General features: G+C 40.0%; 1 protein-coding gene across 7 annotated transcripts in view; it reads left to right on the top strand.

The window, feature by feature from the left end:
- Positions 1 to 16,163, top strand: part of OSBPL9 (oxysterol binding protein like 9) — a 61,647-nt gene extending 45,484 nt beyond the window's left edge. For all 7 annotated transcript variants that reach the window (XM_028733503.2, XM_028733501.2, XM_028733502.2 and 4 more), the window contains 15 exons: positions 4,676 to 4,769; positions 6,251 to 6,355; positions 6,940 to 7,099; positions 8,467 to 8,579; positions 8,995 to 9,113; positions 10,207 to 10,292; positions 10,928 to 11,102; positions 12,451 to 12,535; positions 12,719 to 12,829; positions 13,679 to 13,742; positions 13,835 to 13,975; positions 14,098 to 14,176; positions 14,555 to 14,646; positions 15,297 to 15,432; positions 15,517 to 16,163. In XM_028733503.2, the coding sequence (XP_028589336.1) occupies positions 4,676 to 4,769; positions 6,251 to 6,355; positions 6,940 to 7,099; positions 8,467 to 8,579; positions 8,995 to 9,113; positions 10,207 to 10,292; positions 10,928 to 11,102; positions 12,451 to 12,535; positions 12,719 to 12,829; positions 13,679 to 13,742; positions 13,835 to 13,975; positions 14,098 to 14,176; positions 14,555 to 14,646; positions 15,297 to 15,432; positions 15,517 to 15,591 (1,635 nt within the window). In that variant the 3' untranslated portion in view covers positions 15,592 to 16,163. The remainder of the gene's footprint in view (positions 1 to 4,675; positions 4,770 to 6,250; positions 6,356 to 6,939; positions 7,100 to 8,466; positions 8,580 to 8,994; positions 9,114 to 10,206; positions 10,293 to 10,927; positions 11,103 to 12,450; positions 12,536 to 12,718; positions 12,830 to 13,678; positions 13,743 to 13,834; positions 13,976 to 14,097; positions 14,177 to 14,554; positions 14,647 to 15,296; positions 15,433 to 15,516) is intronic.
- Positions 16,164 to 16,666: the final 503 nt, after the last annotated feature.

Raw genomic sequence — 16,666 nt, 5'->3', positions numbered from 1 at the left:
TGAGTTCATGTGCATTTATTAATGGTCTCAAAGGAGATTCTGTCTTATAAAAGTGGAAATTCAAAGCAAGTTCTTCCTTTCTGCTACAACAAGTTTGAAAATAAGATGTGGGTGCATAGCATCAAATCAGTAGATTATAAATAACTTCTAAACACTGCAGCATTCTGGGAGCAATGGAGAATGCAGTTTTAAGAGGAATAGTAATTACTCAGGAATGGCAGATCTGCAGTTAAGGAACTCGATTGCCAAGATTTCTTGTGATGAGCATAATAAACGAGGCCTTGGTCCTCTTGAGTTTTCAATATAAACAGTACTGAGCTCCTACCAGTTCTCAAACTTACTTGTACTGTATTACGATTCAAAATATTTCCGGTCATGTTTATCTGTTTTTGCTTGAACCCGTAGATACACAATGTATTAATCTTCTACTTTTCTAGTGTTTTAATTGGTTTTGCTTGTAGATTAATAGGAGGCTGGCTGTGAAGACTGGATGTTGAAACTTTGCAGAGTTTATAATTAAATGAAAGCTTTTCAAACACATGGAACACAAGATGTTATTTCTGATAAGCTTGAAATCAACATAGCATAACACACCTTTTAAAAATAACACTGAAGAGCCTGTAGAAAGGATTGAATGTCCTTAACATGAACAAGTTATTTCTAAAACATCAACATTGAATGATCCAGTTTTATTTAGTTTACCTGAAGAAAACATTTGACTTGAAATCCTAGAAGCCTTAATTTATTTAAGCCATTTCTAGATTATCAATATATCTCGAAGCAGTTTACATAAGAAAAAATCCAGGTACAATAAACACAACAACTTTAGAGAGAAGAAAATCCAAGTACTATATATAAATATACAGTACAGCATAATATCCAAAGATGTAACAATCATCAATATAAAATGCTGAAAAAGACTTGTTAAAGTTTGCATTTGTAGGCTTGATTTAGCTATCTTTTCTGTTTGTACAGATTCTGGTTCTAAACCATTTAGGACACTGAAGATAATAGCTGGCACATTGACTTGAAACTTGATGCAAATTGGTAATCAGTGAAGTTGGTAGAGGATAGGTGCAATGTAATATAAAATGGACAGCTCCCATTAGAACCCTCACTGTTGCATTTCTGACCAATTGAAGCTCCCAATTGTCTCAAGGAGCAGTGCTATGTAAAGCAAATTCCAATAATCTAACATGTAAGTTGAAAAGCTATAATGCTGTTTGAGGAGTTCAACTCTATCCAAAACAAACCGAATATCTGGTCCGTTGTCCTTAAAACTCCAGCCAATAGTGCTTCTAACTTGTCTGAAATAACTTTCAGATGAGTATATTGTAATTTAAAATGCATTAAGAGTATCTATGTTTTAGAAACACACCGTGATATTTGCAGGGTTGAATTAGCTTGATTTTTTTTCAATATGAAAGCCTCCTAATCATCTATTGTAGTTTTAATTTTGAAAACTTGTTTCCTGATTGTACTCATAGTAAAATACACGATTCTTTAGTTCTGTAACAATCTGACTAGTCTTTTTCCCTCAAGTATGTAGTACAGATCCTCTAGTGTACCAATATAATCATAATGTAATAAGGAACTGAGGTGAATGAAATTGAAATGCCTGAAAATGAATATTTTGGTGTCATCACTTCAGATGTCTGAAAGTCTGTCAATGTTCTCTGTTGAATTATCACCAGGTTTTGATAATGTCTTTCAAAACCTTGACCAGATTTGACGACTATGGAATCAACGCCTTTGTATCGACATTACGTAGTGTTTGGTACAAGGACTGAGGAATTAGTATTCCAGAATTTCCCAGTTCTTTGTCCCAACTGTTTCGTCCTTACTGCTGTTCTTCAGGCACACCATTCACAAATACTCTTCTGAGATTAATTAGAGATAGTATTTATTAGAGTGGGAGGAGAGGACCAAGATTTCTCCTTTGCTATGGGGAAAAATATTAGTAACTAACCGTGCTCGTAATTATACCTAATGCCATGGTAGTTAGCCATCAAACACATTCTCTCAACTGGCATGATTTTTGTGTTAGTAGAATTAATAATACTGACTTTTAAAAACAACTCATTTTGACACTGAACAGTAAAGCATTATTTTCAAAGATCCATAAAAGTCTTTAGAATAGGAGTGGGCAAGCTGTGACCCTCCATATGTTGTTGACCTCAAATTTCCATCAGCCCTCACCATTGGCCATGTTAGGCAGGATAGATGGGAGTTGGAGTCCAACAACTGGAGGGTCAGCGCTTCCCCACCCCTGCTTTAGTACAGTGAGGATCTGGGCAAAATATCAAGGCGAAATATATCAAGGTGATCATTCCAGTATGTTGGAAGTTAGAGGCATAACAAACATTCATCTTTGACAGCAGATTCTATTGTATAAAGTCAGTTTCCATACAACCTCAGTGCATTTAAAATTAGAGTCAAATGCTATTTTATAATAGTTAAAAATGATAATGATCAAAATAATTTCTAATTAATTTCATTTACTGACAGCAATTTGGCCTTGTCCAGTATTTAGGGTGGTATCCAATACTGTTCATCAACTAATGAAAGGAATCCAGCCACAGAATAGGAGAGGGAGGCAACATTTGGAGATTCTCTATCCACCCACGTTGCCTCTAAATCTGCTCTGGAGGGCCCCCCCATCCCCCACAACAGATTTAGAAGGCTTGGGGGGGAGGGAGATTGCTGAAGATTGTCTCGCTTCCCATTCCACTGGCAGATTCCATCCATCAGTGGATTGATTGTATTGGATGCCCTCCTTTACTGTTGCTTAAATTTATTGTGCTGCATAGATTTAAAGCTGTTCCATATCTAGTTCTTCCTCCACAGGAAGCTAATTCCAAAGTATAGCCATTGTTGCCAGTTTAAAAGCAGGAAGAGATTACTTGCTGCAAGAAGCATTTCTTGCCCCTGAAGTTACCGTATTTCTCAAGTTCTGAGTTGTTCCCATATATTATCACAACAGTCCTTCAATGTGTGTGCAGAAAACCAGCTAACACTCTTGCTAATCATTTGCAAAGGAAAAACTTATCTGCTTGTACTACCCTCAAATGCTCCCCTTCTCTTCATATCTTCAAGGACTCCTCCTTATTATTTTTGTTGCTGTCCTACTTTTCCAGAAAGAAGCTCACATTTGGTTTAGTCTGTGTCTAATCTTCCGAGTTACTGTTTTTCTAGGTTTATCTTTCTTTGATATGAAATCTTGTACAATATCTGGATTTAAATGGATCTTATCAGATTGTGTTGTCTGCTGAGTTTTCAGGTTGCTGACTGCTCTAGCCTTACCTTGTTTTCTTTCTGACCGTGTGCTCTGCAAATGGCGGGATTTTTTTAGGTTTAGTTTTTAAATATCAGTAAAGGTGATTTCAGTTGTATTTAACCCACACGTTTAGAACTCTGCTGACAGAGTTTGAACAAAATGAAAAGTCAGCTGTTTCCCAAAGGCATCACTTGCAGTTTGTTTAGTATGGTGGATCTTTGCATGCCTTCACTTGTACCACATAACATGTGACCAGAGCCCCATATCCGTACACATCATATACCCAACTGCCTTCATTTTTCTACTCTTTGAAGCAGATCTATCCTAGTAGATGTTACATGTATAATGAGGGCACATATGATAGGGTTGCCATATTTCAAAAAGTGAAAATCTAGACACAAAAGTTGTTGAGCTTTTTTTTCTTGTTTTTGCTGAAGTTGTGTTGTTTCCCTCTAAATAAACATAGAGGCTTCGAGCTCTTTTTAATGAAATTTGCCAAAATCTCCCATTTCTAACATGGGCTGCTGCCATATGTCTGGATTTTCCTGGACATTCCAGCAATTTCTGCCCGGGCGCTGTTTAATAGGGCCGAATACCAGCTATGTCTGGGAAATTCTGGATTTGTGGCAACCCTAACATATGAATACCGAGCCCGCCATATACTGGAAATTTTCAGTTTCATCAGTTTTTCAACTTGCTGAAAGTATTATAGTCTTTTCCCCTTTAAAATAGTGACAGTTGATGCACTATGTTAATTTCCTGTCCTGATCAAAGTGACACCAGTCCTGCATCAGAATCTGGCAGTGTGTAGTGTGTGAAGAGGTCTTAAGGGGTATTATTATTAAAGGGACAATTGCTTTTCTGAAAAAGAAAATTGAAGGTGGAAAGATAAACGGAACTGTGTCTCAACGTAAAATGAACTAGTGTGAAACAAGATCAGACAATGCATTATGCTTTCCCTCAAACTGCAAAGGAGCAGAATGAAATCTCTGAGTCATAAAACATATTCATAGTGACTCCTGTTCAAGATTCTTGACAAATTCTTATGGCACCATGTTCAGCAGTACTTCTGGAATTGTTGAGTATCTTTTCTGAAAGCAGGAGTAAACCACAATCTCTAGATTGTCTGTCATCTTTTAGGGTTGCTATCACATCAGTACGTTAAAAATTAAAGCTGGGACTCCTGGGTTTTATGATAAGAGTATTTATATTTACACTTAACTAAATTCACTTTCAACTTGCTACTGCTATTCTGTACAGACCACTAATGCTTGGAGAACATTTGCTGTACTTCTGTCACTTTGCATTTCTCTCAGGAATTTGCTATTGCATTAAGAAAGTTCCTGCACACACCGCTGTGGTTCTCAAAAAAGGTTTAATTTGTTTTTTGTGTCGTAGAGCACTATTAATCCTGTTGATGCAATATATCAACCTAGTCTATTGGAATCTTCAGTGATCAGCACAATGCCTACCCAGACTGTCTTACCTTCAGGTATAGTATTTGTAAACTACTTGTGGAAATGTTTGTTTCTGAAACTTATGAAAATTTAATGTTTAGTATTAATAGTAGATACCCTGTTTCCGCTCAAATGTGATTTATTTTATATGCACTTTCTCCCACTCCCCCCCCCATCCCTTTATTTCTTACATACATGCATAAAAATGTTAGGCTGCCGCCACACCAATTCCAGCATGATGAACAGCATGCAGACAGGCTAGCAGTGTGGGTGGCAGGCGACCCAAGGAAGCTGTTTAATGAGGGAGGGAGATGCTTCACGAAGCGGTTTGGCTAAGCACCACCCCTTTAAAAGAGGATGGGGCTTGGGACAAGCGGTGAAGGGATCGTTGAAGTGTAAAGGGAGGAAGGTTTGATCAGGTTGGCAGGTTCGTGGGGTTGTTGAGTGGAGCTGGAAAGGACAACAACCCCAGTAGAATGCATATACAGTGGTACCTTGGTTCTCAAACTTAGTCCGACCCCTGAAACGGTTCAAAAACCAAGGCACGGCTTCTGATTGGCTGCAGGAGCTTCCTGCACTTAAATCGGAAGCCGTGTCAGACGTTCGGCTTTCAAAAAACGTTCGCAAACCAGAACACACACTTCCGGGTTTGCGGCATTTGGGAACCAAGGTACCACTGTATTCACTGAATGTGGTTGCATAAAGGATGTAGCTTATAAGCTATTTGTGCTGTGCTGTTGCTTTGGAAATGAGCTAACTTTATTCTCTGTGCTGAAGTACCGTATTTTTCGCCCTATAGGACGCACCTAGGTTTTTTTGGGGGGAAATAAAGAAAAAAAAATATTTCCCACCAGGCCCGAGCTTCCCCTGACTCCAACCCCCAGAACAGGCTGCTGCGTGCAAGCCTGGCGGGACCTCCCGTCGGGCGCGCAAGGCTTGCGGACATCTGCCCGAAGCACGGGGCGTGCTCCGCAGCACGCCCCGTGCTTCGGGGTGCAGGCTGCCGCCCGCTGCCACCCCAAGCCTCGCGCGCCCGGCGGGACCTCCCGCCGGGCGCACGAGGCTTGTGGATAGCTTCCTGAAGCCTGGAGAGCGAGAGGGGTCGGTGCACACCGACGCCTCTCGCTCTCCAGGCTTCAGCGAAAGCCTGCATTCGCCCCATAGGACGCACACACATTTCCCCTTCATTTTTGGAGGGGAAAAATTGCGTCCTATAGGGCGAAAAATATGGTATATTTGACTCTTTCCTCTTGTACTCAAATTAAATGATTTCTTTTTACAAGTGGTGTTTTTATAATCAGTTCACATAGTAGTGTGTTTGCATTCCCTATCTTCATTGCCTGTTCTTTGCATTAAATATACTCAACTAAACTAGGAATGTGGTAGAGCAGTGAGCTTTCATCTTCCCACACGGAGAGTAGAACAGCAGAATACATTCTGTGCCTAGGATGATACCATGAATACGTCAGGATTTTTGCTTACACCATTTCACTTGTCACTTTGTAATAAATTTTAGAACCAACCCAGCTTTGCAAATCAGAGCAGCGACCTTCATCCTTGGCAGTTGGACCAGTTGTAGCATTAATTGGAAGTCACCAGACTCCAACACCAAATAGTACAGGTATAGCACAAATGCTTATCTTGTTTCAAAATACACTTCCACAGTTTGGTGGGAGTGGGACGCCTGTGGACCTCCAGATGTTGCTGGAATACAACCCCCATCCTTTCTGACCATTGGCCGTTCTCTCTGGAACAGATGGGTGTTGTAGTACCGCAACATCAGGATTTGAATGGTACCCCTTTTCATGATGCACATGCTTTATTGGTGATTTCATAGGCTCCCACTATTTCCAAGTGGATGGAATAAAACCCTGGTGATGTTCTAGACCAAAGTGGCTAACCTGGTGCCCTCCAGACATTGCTGGACTCGAACTCCTATCCGCCCCAACCTGCACCAATCAGGAATGCTGGTTTGTGTGTTGTGGTTGGGAGAGACATGCCTTGCATCCAATCACCTCTGTTACAGGTCTCTTCCATTGCTTTGATTGTTGTCGTTACTTTTTAAAAGATACTATGTTTAGATCTATTTATAAATCATTATTGATCTTGAACTTCATGAGCTAATAAAAGTTCAGCTACTTATGTTTTGTTTGAAAACAACAAACTGTTGTGTTTTTTTTACATTTATATGCATAATCGTTACAGGAAGTGGCCAGTCAGCACCTAGCAGCAGTTTAACTTCTCCGAGCCATGCCAATATTTCTCCAAATACAGTTCCAGATTTCTCTTACTCCAGCAGTGAAGATGAATTTTATGATGCTGATGAATTCTATCAAAGCAGCTCATCCCCAAAGAGATGTTTGGAGTAAGTAATGGGAAGCCTACGAACACTATTTCCCCTTGAGAACTGTCAAAGTCTGTACATATACTGAACACATTCCATGCATGTAGCAGAAATCATTAGGACAGTGGGCAGTGCTCAGTGATGTCCTTCTGCTTGCACAACAGGACTTATGGTTTCTTACCTCACTCCTGCAGCTGCCTCTGTGCCCTCAAAATCTGTTCCACAGGATCCCCAGACCCTCCGGAGCAGATTTTAAGAGGGTGCAGGGGAGCGAGAAAGGAAATATAAGCTTCATTGTACAAGTGGGCAACAGATCAAACTGTGTTGGATCTAACCCAGGATTTTTACTCCACTTTCTCACTTTCTTAAAAATACAAATTAAGAACAATTCCGATTTTTAAAATTCATACTGTGAATGAAGCAACTATAATGTGCCAACATTATGCCCTGCGTGGATATGAAAATTGCACAATTTCTTATACAAGCTAATGGAAATTGACGTTTTATTCATGAGCTGTTGTGTGGTGCACAGAGGTTTTCCTCAATTCATAGACTTCAGCCATCAACTAAGTAGTGAGTTGCCTATAGCCATCTAGCCTTTAAACTCTGCTAAATCTGACCCACCATATACAGGCCTAATTTGGCCTGGCGGGTGTCCTCATTTGCTCAACAGAGACAGTTCCTCCCACCCCTGATGTCAAATGTAATGGCAGGCAAAAACAAAGCTGCAAAGGAACCAATTAAGAGTGCTCCTGGCAGGCAGAGTTTTAATTTGGTGCCCTTTAAATTTGGTGACAAGTACAGGCTTCACTGGGATTGGTTCCACTTGGGAACTCCTGAGGGCGGTCCCTGCCAAAAGTAGGGGTTCCAATCAGCACTAAGTACAACTCCCACTGCAGGTATTTTCCTTGTAAGGAAAGAATCAGTGCACTTTGAGTGTGCTCCAGTTTTTTTCCTTTGTAGTTGGGCCACTATGATGTCAGGCAGTTGACATGCCTGTCAAAGTGACCAACAACATAGAGTAATGGCAGGTAAATTCTGATAATATATGTAAAGAACTTTTATTTATAAGTTAAGGAAGTGGAAGGCTGCTGAACACAACAGAGGTTTCCTTTTTTACCCACTGCAGCCCCCTGTGTTCCCTGAAAAGCCTCTCTTGTGGGTCCCCAGACTCTTGGGAGGCTTAACCTCTGGCTACAATCCTTAAACCTTTTAAAATGCTAAATGAAAGTGAACTATTGGCCTTCCTTTGGTCTCTTTTCCATACCTTAAAGCTGCTCTTTATCTGCCCTGGAATTTAGTGTTTCTCAGCCATTCCCCAAGTGTGGGAGTTCTTCACATCCTTATCGTGTTTGTAATGGTCTAAAATGCTTTGTATCTTTCTATAGCTCTTCAGGGCCCGGGGCAATCCTAACTCGTAGCAGCACAGGAAGTAGTATGAAGCGCCCAGACACAACAGAGTCCCTCAACTCTTCCATGTCTAATGGGACAAATGATGCTGGTAAGAGAAGTCTGCAAACCATCTAGAACCCCAACAGCTCCTTGCTACAAATTGCAGCGTGTATAGATACTACAAAAGACTACTTTTTCTTCTCTATGCTAAGTAGCAAGGATAAATAAATCTTTATCTGCATGCTTGCTTTCAATATCTCTGCTATTGTTAAGGCGAAAAAACAATGTTTGCCTATCTTGGCGTATTTGATAAGGTGTGGGGAACCTTCCCCCACTTGGGCTGACAGTGGGTGGGCCCAGAGCCCTTGTTTTCTCTCCCTCTTTTTGCCACCTTCTTCCTCATTTTCTCTCACACACATGAAATTAAGGCAAACAGGTTCCCCACCCCTTAATTAGATTTTAATTATTTGAATGTTTTCTACTTCTTCAGTGAAGCATGTGTTGAATGCAGTTTATTATTACAGATCTGTTTGATCCCCTTGACGATAGAGATGACGATAATGAAGGGGAGTCTGTGGAAGAACACAAGAGCGTTATCATGCATCTTTTGTCACAAGTTAGGTTAGGAATGGATTTAACCAAGGTAAGAGTCAAAAGGAGGTCCATGGAGTTTGAGCAGTTAGTGGCTTTAATTGCTTTGAGTGCAAGAGTATTCCGTCGTCAAATAAATCAATTTTGCATCTCCTCTATCCCAAATCCTAACTATGATTGTTGAATCTGCATGTGTTAAACCTGCACAAACTTGTTTGTAAGTAATCTCTTCAATGGCATGGATCGTTACATGCTCAAATTCAACACAGGGTGGCATCTAGTTGCTGCACTCTTACAATGATATTTGCACAAGATGCGCTGTCCACACTGCAGCCCAAAGCTCTCCCTCTCCTAAGGGCTCCTGACTTTTTTTTGGGGGGGGGGGGCGTGCCATAGTTGCTTCAGCATTTAATGTTAGGCTTGTTTCAGTCTCATTGAAATTAATTTGACTGGAGCACTTGATTTCATGGAGACTTAATCTTACAGTTTTTATATTGATCTCATCCACATGTGATAGTAGGTCATAGTCTTAAAAAAACTCACAAGTAATAAGTAGAGAATTTTAATACGAAATTCAAAAATTACAAGGAGCAAGCCTTGGTTTCTGCTCACGGTGAGTGCTGGTTTTTTAGTAATGCTTAAGCCAGTTACCTGGCTTGGGTTACCATTACATACTGAAGAGCAAATCAGGCCCAATTGAGCAGCATGATCATTATATATTGCCTTTAAACTGAGATGAGTAGTGATTTCTCACATCTCCAGACAGGTGAAATGAATAGAGTTTCCAGTGTTGTTTCTGTTTTGGATTATCCCCCATGCTCAACATTCTGGGCTGTTCTTTTAATAAACAGTATTGGGCACATAATAGGTTCCTTCTTTTGCAATAGCCTGATCACAAACCAGAAATATATTATGTCCCTCCTTTTAAAGTTTCTTGGATGTATTGTGTAAAATAATAATAATAATCCTGTACTGGAAAGCTTAGTGGAAAGGCCCAGCTGCTTTTTAACTAAGTGTGGTACCAGCAGTAAGTGCTGACTCTTACAAATGTCAAATTATGCTTAAGCAGTTTTGAGCAGCGTTAAGACTTAAGTGTTTTTTTAGATAATCAAATCCTTAAGAGTCTTGTGTGTTTCTTCCCTCAGGTGGTTCTTCCAACTTTTATTTTGGAAAGAAGATCTCTTTTAGAAATGTATGCAGACTTCTTTGCACATCCAGACTTATTTGTAAGGTATTCTCAATTTTCTTTTCATACAGCTTATATACCTGCAGTAGTGCAAGCTTCATATTCATTTGCACAGAATCCAAGCACGTAGGTGCTCAGCTCCACTTCAGTGGATGCATTTTTGTCCACGGACCATGATCTAATTTGAACATACACATGATTTGCTGCCTACTTGTTAGGCAGATCCTGCCGCCTCTAGCAATACAGTGGTACCTCGGGTTAAGTACTTAATTCGTTCCGGAGGTCCGTTCTTAACCTGAAACTGTTCTTAACCTGAAGCACCACTTTAGCTAATGGGGCCTCCTGCTGCTGCGCCGCCGCTGCACGATTTCTGTTCTCATCCTGAAGCAAAATTCTTAAAACCGAGGTACTATTTCTGGGTTATTGGAGTCTGTAACCTGAAGCGTATGTAACCAGAAGAGTATGTAACCCAAGGTACCACTGTATTGGGACTGAAACTGGGCAGCTAGTTTTACATTGCTGGTAAAGCATTTTATCTTACAGGTAGGAATGATAAGGTCTTTTATGTGTAGCTAAACAGTTAGATTTTTTCCTCTCAAGATTAAACATCTTGAATAACTTTTTTGTGGTTTCAATTTTTTTAAAAAATATCTTTTGTTATCCTATTATGTCTTCTCTAGTATTAGTGACCAAAAAGATCCAAAGGACCGAATGGTTCAGGTGGTAAAGTGGTACCTCTCAGCTTTCCATGCAGGAAGAAAAGGGTCTGTTGCGAAAAAGCCTTACAATCCCATCCTGGGAGAAATATTCCGGTGTCACTGGGTGCTGCCAAGTGTGGAACAAGAAGAAACTACGGTTAGTAAAAATTACTTGACAGCTTGTTTACAAAATGCAACTTTTTAAAATCTCAGCCATTTCATAAGAGCTTTAACTCTCATTTCCATTTTGTTGAGAGGAAGGGACAGTTCACCATTTTTAAGTTCAAGGTGCCTTGAATAACCCAGAGCTTGAGAAATTTAATTTTTCTTATTCAGCATCAGACCTCATACTGTCTCATACTGTGCCATCTGTCTTTTGATCACTTTCTCAGGATAGCTTTCTAAGTAATTTGTCTAGCATTTAGTTCAGTTATATTCCACGTTTCCTCCAGGCAGCTCTAGACTACATACATGTTTTTCCCCCTCCCATGTTATTCTCACAACCCTGTGAGATAGAATAAATAGTGACTGGCCCGTAGTTACCCACTGAGCTTCATGGTTGAGTGAATATTTGAATCTAGGTCTCCCAGAGTTACATCATACTTTATTGACCTATGCAGTCTAGGACCCTTGTACCTACGGGACCGCCACTCCTGGTATGCCCCATGGAGGACCTTAAGGTCCACAAATAACACTTTGGAGGTCCCAAGCTGCAAAGTGGTTAGATTGGTCTCAACTAAGGCCAGGGCCTTTTCAGTACTGGCCCCTACTTGGTGGAATGCTCTGTCACAAGAGACTAGGGCCCTGTGGGACTTGACATCTTTCCGCAGGGCCTGCAAGACAGAGCTGTTCCGCCTGGCCTTTGGTTTGGACTCAGTCTGACGCTTATGTTTCCCTCCCCTTATGGTTTTGTTTTATGGGCTACTATTAAAATGAGGCTGCATTTTAAATGGGGGACTTGTAGATAGCATTGAGGGCCTTTCCAGACTAGTTTGCTTCACATTGTTCATTTTGGGAGAGAGCACATTTTCTAAATGATACTTTATATGTGGGCAAATGCAATGATTTTTCCTAGTTGGTGCATCCAATCTGAGAGTAAATTTTGTGGAACAAAGTTTGTCCACCACTGGATGATGCCTTCTAATCCTATGCAGACATTTCCCACACCACGCATGGTATTTGCCCTGGAATGCTCAGGCCCGCCTCCCTTGTCATACCCATAGATGCTGATTACATAGACCATATCCATGTGATGTCTACACATCATGCTGTAGTGCACATCCTCTACTGTGCAAATCATACCGTGTGCCCAGATTTATTTCAGAGTCTCTTCCTAGGCATACAAATCATGCACATCCTAGGAAATAGCATACATTGTGCCCTTGTGTATTTTACCCTTTATTCTGTGCATCTTTGGAAGATTTAGGTAGGGAACACATCCGAATACCTTGGTATACGTGTTAAAAAGACTGTATATCATGTAACATTGGAATACGTCTTTATAGGAAACTCTGGCAGATGGACCACTTCCATGGGTTACCCAAAACAGTGTAACGTTTGTAGCGGAACAAGTTTCTCACCACCCTCCAAGTAAGTGAAGAAGCCTATTGCAGATTTTTAAAACCTCTGTTTTAATGCTGGTGTTTAGTCAGTGTTGGGCTTTGCTGCTGATTTTTTACTTGGGAAGTAAATAATAAATATCAGTTTGTGCTTTGCAGGTGTTTTATCCTGAATTTATTGCTTTATAGTTTACCATTTCTTTCTGTCCTTAAGTTTCAGCATTTTATGCAGAATGCTCTAGCAAGAAAATACAATTCAATGCCCACATCTGGACTAAGTCAAAGTTCCTGGGAATGTCTATTGGCGTTCATAATATAGGCCAAGGTATGTCTACTGTCACAGAAATGTGCATCTACTTCCTGATTCTCTAAATAAATGTATTTATGAGAAAGTATTTGATGAATTATTTTTTCATGCTGGATAACATTTCTCATTGAAGGCTGGTGGCAATCACCGCAGTAGTCACAAACCAATACAGAATCCATTGGGTCTTGCTTTTCATTATAAAAAAGGTCTCACTGTATACTGATTGCCTGCAGCAATGTTTGCAAAGGCTCCAGCCCATCCTGATGCCATGTATTTTGGGCTTTAAGTCCACAAGGCATCAACTGACCCAAGAGAACTGAAGTCACAATATGACTGGCATTAACTATGGGGCACATAGTTCAGCATGTGTATTGTCTGTAGAAGATCCCCATTTCCAGTTTTAAGGGGGAAGGGAACCACTTGGGCTGCAGGGATCAGAAAGTCATCTGCCCAGACCTCATAGAGTGCAGCTGCTGCAATTGATAATACTGAATGTATGGCTGTTTCTTTGTTGCACTGTCTTGCATGTTTGTTCTTAAAACATGGCAGCAGAGCAAAAAGTAATGGGGCAAACAGGAAATAGATTTATTGGACCTTTGGGGGGGGGAGGAGAATTCAGAGAACAATGATTAAAGATTCAGATATGCTGCCGTTTCTTTTCATTATGCTATCATAAATTATGCCCAAAACATTTCAAGGGGCAGGAGCATAGGTTCTCTTTTCTGGTTCCGTTGGCTTAGTTCTTCAACATAAAATAACTTGCAGCCAAGATTTTCATGGCAGCATTCTTATTCTTCTGTGGTCCTTTGTCATCTTATTTCATATGAAAATACTGTCTTATTCTCCTAATGCCCTATTCTCTTGCAGGGTGTGTCTCATGCCTAGATTATGACGAGCACTATATTCTAACATTCCCCAATGGTTACGGGAGGTAAGTGACTTCACACTTTTCGGCAATTTATTTTATGATAGCAAATGTTTCTTTTCCTAACTCTTTAAGGGCCTCTTCTGTTACCTTGACAGATCTATTCTCACAGTGCCATGGATAGAGCTGGGAGGAGAATGCAACATTAGCTGCTCCAAGACAGGCTATAATGCTACCATAATCTTCCACACGAAACCTTTCTATGGTGGGAAAAAGCACAGAGTTACAGCAGAAATCTTGTAAGTATATTCAGGGGTTTTAAGCAACAAACTCATTTCATACTTGTGGTAGTAAGAGAATAAGACACAAGACATGAATACTATTAGTAGTGATGGATCCTGTTTTTTATCTTTTCTTTTAGTTCTCCTAATGACAAGAAATCTTTCTGTTCAGTTGAAGGAGAATGGAATGGTGTCATGTATGCTAAACATGCAACTGGGGTAAATCATCCCTTTTTCTGTTTTGTTTTAATCAATAGGCTAGACTAGAGGAACATGTTGTGGCACTCAAAGAAAATACTGATTATCCAAAGCATGTCATCTGAATGCCTTTTCCTGTTGCTAATAAATTGGCTTCAGCCCAAAAGCCTTCTAATGGATTTAACATCCCAAGGGGCCACCGAGTGAATTGCGCTTCTTGCTGGTTGAGGCTCAGCATATTTGGGGGCTGATATTGATGCTAGACCATGGCAGCTGACGGCATCTCTGCTGTGAAATTTAATTGCGCCAGAGAAATTTTGCAAAACTTAATGGTAAATAAAACCTAGATGGTGAACAAATTGAAAAATATAAACAATAATAGTGCTATTCTTTCTTTAGGAGAATGTAGTCTTTATAGATACCAAGAAAATGCCTATCATTAAGAAGAAAGTAAGAAAACTAGAAGATCAAGAAGAATATGAATCCCGCTGGTAAGCATAACTCTTCTTCCTCTCTTGCCTACTAAAACCCAGACCTTCAGGTAAATAGAGGTTAGTGGCTTGGATCCTGAATTCTTGCCAGCACAGTTTCCCTCACATGACACTTCTACTGGAATTAACAGGGAGGGAAAGGTGGTGTGTTTGCGGACTCCTCCTTCCACCTAGGTCCCCTGAAAACAGAGGAGTGGGGCAGGGGACTGGTTACAGAGGAATCACCAAAATGCTTCTCCCTTCCTCCTGCAATAGCCTCTGCTGGATCTGTCTTTTCTGTAAATGGGATCCCTTGCATTTGCAGAAGAGATTCTGGGTCTCATAAATCTAATTTGCTTGGAAATTAAATATCAGTTACTTCACCTCTATATTTTGATAGAACAAGTGCATTGCTTAGCTGTATTATGTGAAAAAAATCTACTTTCACATACTAGGAAATAAATCATTATTTATTTATTGCATATAACGTAGATTATGAGCAATAATATGGGATGAATGTCAGTCATCAAGGTTTTGAAACAAAATTGGCCATCTGCCTATTTATGTTCCCTCGTGGATTTTTCCCTCATGTTAGTTTAAAATCTTTCTCCTAAACCTGCAATAAGAAATGAGTTTTGCATCATGTTGTATAAATATTATTATTTTTTTAGCTTATGGAAAGATGTAACTTACAACTTAAAGATCAGAGACATTGATTCAGCTACTGAAGCAAAGCATAGGCTTGAAGAAAGACAAAGAGCCGAAGCCAGAGCCAGAAAGGAGAAAGAGATTCCATGGGAGACACGGGTACGTTTTAGTCAATAACCAGTACCTTTGTAAATCTCCCTGTTCCTCCTGTGACACTATTAATTGAGTACTCTTCTCTTCCAGCTATTCCATGAAGATGGCGAATGCTGGGTTTATGATGAACCACTACTCAAGCGGCTTGCTGCCAGTAAATATTAAGTGGACCACCTGTATGAAGTTGAAGCCTTGGCTTAGTGGCGATAGTTGTAACTTTCAAGTACTCTTCTTTTGGAGAGCCTGTCTCCTCCAGTTACAGTTCCTATCTCAGGGATACTGGATTCACTGATGCAGCGAACAATTAAAACAGGAAGAGCCTTGACTGTGTAGCAGTAATTTATATTGGCCTTTCCTGTCTGACCTCCCATGCTTCTAGAAGAATTAACCTGGGCTTGATCCCCATCATATATGTTTTAACCACTGCTGTAAAAGGTGCAATGGGGCATTTGATTCCAGTTACATATGATTCTGGCATCCTACAAATACATGACTTTATTTCATTAGAGCCAGTTAATTTGTGTAAATATGAGGATTCATTCTGCCAGTTTAGAAAATGCAAGATTCTAATCTACCAACTGGTATGTTTTGGGTTTTTTTTAAGAAATCATTTTTTTGGCATTTCATTGTTTCCCCAAAATAACTTTGGTATTTTTAGAAACTAAAATGTAATTTTAGATTACCATTTGGTTCCTGCTGGTGCATCTATAATGCTTCATAAAATAGATTTTCAATTGTATGCATTGTTTTATTCCAGAGTAAACCTTTTCACAGCAATAATGCTTTGAAAGAGCATTATATTCAAGTTAAACAATGCTAGGAATGTGTTTTGCTGTTAAACAGGGATATACTCATATGCACTTGAAAACCCAGGGCAATATGTGAGATACAAGCAAACAAAAGCAACCTCTTATATATATGGTTGTCATCTGAAATATTACAAACACAATCTTAAGTAACCAGGTTCTTCTGTTCAGCAGTGCTGGTAGTTCAGAAGATGGTTGGTCACAATTTGACCCAAGCACTTGTGTTGAAACCAATTTTACTGCATTCCTGTTTCTGCTAATTGCGTTGAACGCAGTCGGCTGGCTTTTACTGGCCTCTTTTTTTCCTTTCGTCTTCTAGACTGGGAACTAGACTTGGCCAGAAACATTATATAGGCAATAATAGGCAAAACATAAATGCTCTGGTAGGGTGACCAACCTATCTAAGACCAGTTATGATTAAATAGCAAAAAAAC

This window comes from Podarcis muralis, chromosome 5 (assembly GCF_964188315.1).
Source record: "Podarcis muralis chromosome 5, rPodMur119.hap1.1, whole genome shotgun sequence".
Taxonomy (NCBI): domain Eukaryota; kingdom Metazoa; phylum Chordata; class Lepidosauria; order Squamata; family Lacertidae; genus Podarcis; species Podarcis muralis.
Note: the sequence above shows the minus strand (reverse complement) of the source record. Positions and strands in the feature narration are given on the sequence as shown.